This window comes from Neophocaena asiaeorientalis, unplaced genomic scaffold (genome assembly GCF_003031525.2).
Source record: "Neophocaena asiaeorientalis asiaeorientalis breed wild unplaced genomic scaffold, Neophocaena_asiaeorientalis_V1.1 scaffold388, whole genome shotgun sequence".
NCBI lineage: Eukaryota > Metazoa > Chordata > Mammalia > Artiodactyla > Phocoenidae > Neophocaena > Neophocaena asiaeorientalis.
In genome coordinates this window covers 1829295-1835580 of record NW_020172738.1, presented here as the reverse complement: position 1 = coordinate 1835580, position 6286 = coordinate 1829295, and the positions used below count along the sequence as shown (strand labels likewise).

Below are 6286 nucleotides of genomic sequence, written 5' to 3'. Positions count from 1 at the left end.
AGGTTGTGGCCCTCGGTCAACCTGGTGTGGCCATTGGTGCCTGAAAATCGAATTTTGCAGACATAAATGCCTTAGGAGTTCCTGACCTGTCTGCTAAATCTGGACAGTGTTCCTGACTGAGGTTTCCAGTCTCTCTGATTCAAAACTGAATCCCCCGCCGAGGGATCCATTGCTCTCAACTTCAGGGAATTACCACCTTCTTGTAGACTCACTTGTTCCGTGAACATCCACACGCCAAGGGTCAACCAAATTCAATCCACCTTCTTTGATCTGAGCTTCCTTTTCTTTCTAATCCTTCATGCCTTTGTTTTCTTCAGTCCTATCAAGGGGTTTTAAAATTCATCAATTTTAAGGCCTGTATCATTATCTGACTCCCTATTGCCTTCTGGAGTCATGAAATGAAAGAGCCCCGAATGGGACTTTAGCTGCCTCCAACCAGCTGTGTGACCTTGGGAAGGTAATTTAACTTCTCTGAACCTCAGTTTCTCTTCTGCAAAAAAGAATCATTAAGGTCTTTTCAGGCTCTATAATCCTTAAAATACGTCCTGTCCATTTTATGTCTCATGTCAGGTCTGGCCTTATGTGAGGGCTCCTCCTAGGTAGGTCTGCCCTAAACCGTATGCTGGGGCAAGCGTATGAGTCCCCAGATTCCAGGGGTTCAGTCGAAACCTCACCCACCTAGTGGTGCATTAATGGTGGAGGCGGAGTCTCCTAACGTGAACACGTTCTACATTGCAGTCAAAGTGTGAAGTTTAAGGTTGTCTGTTTAAAGTGCTCTTTCCTAAAATGAAAATTACATTGTTAACTTCGAGGAAGAGTCACAGTCTCCTAATTGGCAGGACAAGTTGGGAGTTTGAGAGGTGGTCTGCCAGCTGTCAGTGTAGTGAGTTTCAGAAGTTTAGTTTTCCAAACAGCTGTTGTGTTTCTAGGGGAAATTCTTTTGCCAATTGCGATGGTTCTTATCAAAGTTGGGGAAACCCCCCCAGCCCTTTCCCATAGTGGGGAGGGCCGGCTTTGGGAGAAGGGGGAAGCCGCTCCATATAGGATAATCTGGGGTGGGGGAGACAACTGACATAGCAGAAGGCTGCGGGCCTTCCACGGACCCCCAGATCTTTAGTTACCTAAAACTCACAAAATGCATGGTGAAGTTGTTTGTTCGTCCGTTTGTTTGCTTTGGGGGTGTATGTGAAAACCAGTGACAGAGCAAGCATCACAGCCAGGGCGTGTTAAAGAGGAACAGCACACAGGGACTCAGGAACACACCAGCAAGCAGATGCCTGAAGGAGGCGCTCGGGGGACAGAATCGTGGGCGTCCAAGTTTCCACGGGCCCCGAGGCCAGCGTTCGCCAGGTGCCCAGGTCCGTGAGGGGCGCGGCAGCTGCTCTCCACCCATCCGCAGGAGCCGAGGAGGAGGGAGGACAGCAGGCTGTTGTCGGCAGAGAAGACTGTCCCCAGCACCCTGCCGTGGGAGCCACCCTGGCTTTTGTGACCTCACAGGAGGGGTGTGGGTGACCCTTTCCTGTGGGCCCTGGGCTCGGACGGATGCCAGAGCCTCCCCGCAGGGCAGGGGCACACAGCCCCTCGGGGAGGGAGTCAGGAGATTAGGCAGATCCAAGTAGGGGCACGTTTAGGTGAGGAGGACCCACCATGAAGAAGGGCAAGGGGCAGAAGTCGAAGGCCAGGCGCCGAGGCTCCGCCTCCCAGCACGCCAGCTCCGAAGGCACCGGATCCAGCCCGCAGCCGCCCAGCCCCCCGCCCACCCCGCCACCGCCCAGCTCTGGAGTCACCTCACAGCCCAGCAGTGAATCCATCCCCCCGCAGCCCGTGCCCCAGGCTCTCCCAGCTCCCGAAGTCAGCCGCTGGGCTCAGGGCGTCGTGTCTCCAGACACTGGCACAAAAGCATCCCCTCGATCCAGCAAAACAGGTGGGCAGCCTGCCTGCCCGGGTGGTTCTAGCCTTCCTGCTGATGGAGTCCCAGGGCTGCCCCAGGGGCTGATACTTTTCTTACTGGGTAGTGATGCATGGTTAACGTGTGTTCTGGAACGGTGCGTGGGGAGTGCGAGGGGGTTGGGTTTTTTTTTTACCCAGGAGACCAGGATTCCTGGGTTTTGTCATTCCTCACCATACTGAGTCTCTCTGAAGACAGCCTCGCAAACATATTAACATTCAGCATGGCTCGGTGGTAATCCTAGCTCACTGGGACTCAGAAGTACCACGTGGCTGCTAGAAAATGACCACCAAGTCTGCATTAGTACAAGAATACAGTTAAGGACAAGGGAGGTGGTCATACCGCTTTACTCTGTCCTCATCAGGCCACTTGTGTGCTGTAAAGGATGCCCGGCGATCTAGTCCAAGGAAGATAGTCCAGGTTGGGGGGATGAGAAGGGTGGGGGGAAGGCAAGAACCTTCTGGTGTGTGAGAGCCGGTTGAGGGAATTGGAGGATATGTCTGTCAGCTGGAAGATGTGAGTAGATTTGTTCCATGTTGTCCTCAGATGTCTGACTAAGGGTCCCTGGATAGGGTTGCCAGGTAAAATACAGGCCACCCAGTCAAATTTGAATCTCAGATAAGCAACACATAATTTTTTAGTATAATAAGTGTGTTATGAATATTGCACGGGTGTCCTGTATTTTTATTTGCTAAATCTGGTGACTTACCCTTGGAAAACACTGGAGAAGGCAGATTTCTGCTCAGCGTTAAAAAAAAATCCAACAGTTAGCTCTCTCTGAAAATGGAACGGCTGTCCAATGGAAAGCGCTCCCCCATCTTCTTGGGTATCCAGGGTCCAAATGAGCATTGGAGCGTGTCGAGGGAACTCACACAGGCAAAATCAATTATTACCTGTCCACATTCCTCTGGGACTCACAGCCCAGGACAGCAATGGGAGGTGAGCTTGGGGAAGTATTTCAAAGACTGTCCACTGGAGTAGCAGTTGTCTTCTGGTTGAATCCGAGAGCCCCAGAGAAATGGAACGTGGCCACTCCAGTTGCAGGAATCTCAGTGCCACTTCTCCTAGGATGGACAGTCACCTGCTGCCGTCCCTTCCTGTGAATTCCACGGAAAGAGCACAGAATTGAGTTAGAAATCCTGCGTTGAAGCCCACTCCTTCCATCTCCTTGCTATCAGAGCACGTCTCTTCTATCCTCTGAGCCTCGGTTTCCGTATCTGTAAGCTGAGAATAACCATATTCCCGTTCACAGGATTGTTCTGATTGAATGAGATGGAAAATGCCGTACAGAACACTGTACAGGTGTCAGCTGTTACGTCGGTGTTCTTCGTATTATTCCCAGGTAGCACCAGTCTAGAAGACAACTAGTTCCCCATGCAGTTGGTCCTCTCTCCTCTGCACACGCCACTCCTGGTGTGGACACCTCCCGCAGGCAGTGGGCCCCTCACCTCTCTCCTTCTCTGTCCAGCAGGGTCTGTGATGCGAGCGGGGCCGCGCTCCTTCTGTTCCTGTTCCGCTTGTCCCGGCAGCTCTGCTTGCTGGCATCGTCTGGGCCTGTGCCATAGCCGCATCTTCGATGTCCTTCTGCCTCGGGCCTGGCCGACCATGCCGGGGAGAGGATTCCCAAACCTCCTCACCTTCTACAGGTCCTAGGGCGCGTGGGGGGGCTGGGCCCTCGGGGCACACAGTGTATTAGCAGTCGTGTGTAACTTCTTCCTCTCGGGACTCCCAGGCCCAGAGGAAATCCACGTCCTGGGGGTTGGCACCCAGGCCTTTCTGACTAGCCCTAGGCCCAGGTACCCCACCTTCATGGAGAGGTGACGACTTTCTTCCTTACCGGGCATGGCTTCTTTGGGGTTCATTTTTCGTCGCTCCATAGGCAGCCTCCTTGCTCACAGCACACGCCCCCGCAGTCCATCCTAAAGTCCCTGTCGCTCCTTCCGCAGCCTGAGCCATAGCCCAACGCTTCCGGCTCCTGACCCGCACATGAGCGTCCCCTGGAATTTAGAGATAAATACGGATGTAAATCACATAACCCCTGGTGCCAGGAAGACCTCTACCCCCTTCAGCGGGTCTCGGGCTGTTCCTGGCAGCCCCACAGGGGTCTGTCCGTGACCCGGAGGCCCACACAGCATCGCCTGCAGCATCTGCCCTTCGTTTCCTCTCCCACGAAGCCACCAGGTGGCTGCCACTTCCTCTTGTGGGAAGATCCCTGTTGAGGGAACTGGACTGAAGATGTCCCTCACCTTTTCCGGTGGCGCAGGGCTACGCACAAGGGCTGGAGAGGGGCCTCCGCCTACCCCCAGCTCTGGGCCCCAGGGCAGCTCCGCTTATACTCAGGTCTCACAAATGTCCACAGAAGAGGCCTTCCGCCTGGGCATCTCCCAGCCCAGAAGCTGAGCCGACCCGTCCTCCATCCCCATCCGGCTCCTCTTCCCAGCCCCTGCCCCACCAAACCCGCTCTCTTGTATGTTCGTGAAAAGCACCACCTCTCAGGCATATGAAGAGAGGCAAACAGATACCCAGGTGTGTTGGGAGAATATGCCAGAGCTAAAAATACCGTACTGCCTGGTAAGTCCCGTCAAGGAAGGGCCTGCCCCCCACCCACCATGATCAGCTATCCTTCCACACACTTAGTGCTTCTGTCCATTTAGTGCCAAATTGTGCCATGGATTCATAAACCAACAAGTAGGAAAACCGACTCTGCAAAAGGATACTAGGCACTGGGAGGGAAACCAAAACAGGGAACTTTACCCTTAAAAAGTGTGCAGTCCACATGGTAAGCTAAGATACGTACATTTAGAAACTAATGTGCAGGCCAGGAAGTGATACGTGTCCTATAGGAGATGTTCAAAGAGCTTCACTCCTGAGCTGGGGTCCAGGTAGACGTTGTAGTATCAGTTGTAACTGAGCTGAATCTAAAAGGATTTTAGCATCCTCTATGGCCTATTTTAAAGGGAGAGCTTTCCAGGAGGAGGAAAAGGCACAAGGCAAGGCTCAGAAATAGGAAAGTGACGGGGAGGGGCAGAGTCCAGTCTGGCCGGGATGCAGTCCTAATTCTGCTCAAGTTTCACCTGCTTCCATAATCTTTACATTTCTCTGTGGAGTGGAATGTTGACTCTGGGCTTTAAGTACACATTCACATTAGATAAGAATCCCTACTTTAGTAGGATTTTTGTCCAAATGGATATTGCATCTTGTGAAAGCCTTCCTCGCAATTATTAGCATAATCACATACTTTGCTTTTCCACCACCTTTGTGGTAGGTGTGGTATGTGGTTTCCTCAGATGCCTCAACCCCAGAATAGAGCTACATGGTAGGACTACTTCACAGGGTGGCTGTGAAGCTTGAGGAGGACACTGGATGTGAGGTGTTTAGCACAGGGCCTGGCACACGGCAGCCTTGACTACCTTTGTCACCTTCTCTCTGAGTGTCCAGGGGAGCTGGCATCCCAGGCCAGCCCATCCTCGGATCCTGGGGGGGTCCTGTGGTAGAGCTTTATTGGGAGGGGTGCAGGGAGTTGTGTTCCTTTGAGAGGAGGAGCCATAGGGGGAGATGGACATTCCTGTGATCCTGAGGGACCCCACAATTTCCACTTTCCCCTGCATATAGACAGGCACTAAATCCCAGCTGCCCCCCAACCGGTGGGCTTTCTGCTTTGCTTTGCAGAAAACCTGCAAGTAAACATTCCACTCATCATAATTTGCATGTTCCGAACCCTTGGGACTGTTGCTGTGGTTCTGGGAGCCCTGGGAGCTGCCTACTACATCACTGAATCCTTGTGAACAAGTCTCCAGGCCTGCGGCCCAGCAGGTATGTGGACCCCCTTCGTGCCCACGGCCCTTTGCAGAGTGATCCTGAAGCCCACTAACTCACCATTCCTGCAGCCCAGGGCTGATGGAATGTCTGTCTCTTCTCTGAATGGAGGAGGTCTCTAGGGGTGGGCAAAACCCCCAGCCTCTCAGGGGAATCTTGACAACTGAGTGACTTGTTTCTGGCCTCAGGGTCCACTGGCACATCTCTCTTAGGCAGCCCTGGACACTCGTGGACAATGCTAGACCCATTGTGGGATCTTCAAAACAGAGTTTCCCACCTCTCCTCTGGCCTGGGGTTGGTTGCCCTAGTCGTGGACACCAGATAGGAGGAGATGGGAGAGGTGGGGGCAGAGGGTCCTATGCATCTCAGAGCCTTTCCTCCCAACTTTCTCCCTGCCTGTCACACCATTTCCAGCCCTACCTACCCTTTGTGAACTTCATGTTCCGTGGAGCCTTTCTCCCATCTTTGTTATTACTGTTTTCTCCAGCCTATTCCAGCCCATACTGCAGATGATTTTTATGT

At 53.1% G+C, this 6286-nt stretch overlaps 1 protein-coding gene across 1 annotated transcript; it reads left to right on the top strand.

The window, feature by feature from the left end:
• The first annotated feature begins 1647 nt into the window (after positions 1-1647).
• SPATA3 (spermatogenesis associated 3) lies at positions 1648-5723 on the top strand. Its single transcript, XM_024740543.1, has 3 exons — positions 1648-1924; positions 3420-3594; positions 5618-5723. The coding sequence occupies exons 1-3, from the start codon at positions 1648-1650 to the stop codon at positions 5721-5723; spliced, it is 558 nt and encodes a 185-aa protein (XP_024596311.1).
• The last annotated feature ends 563 nt before the right edge of the window (positions 5724-6286 follow it).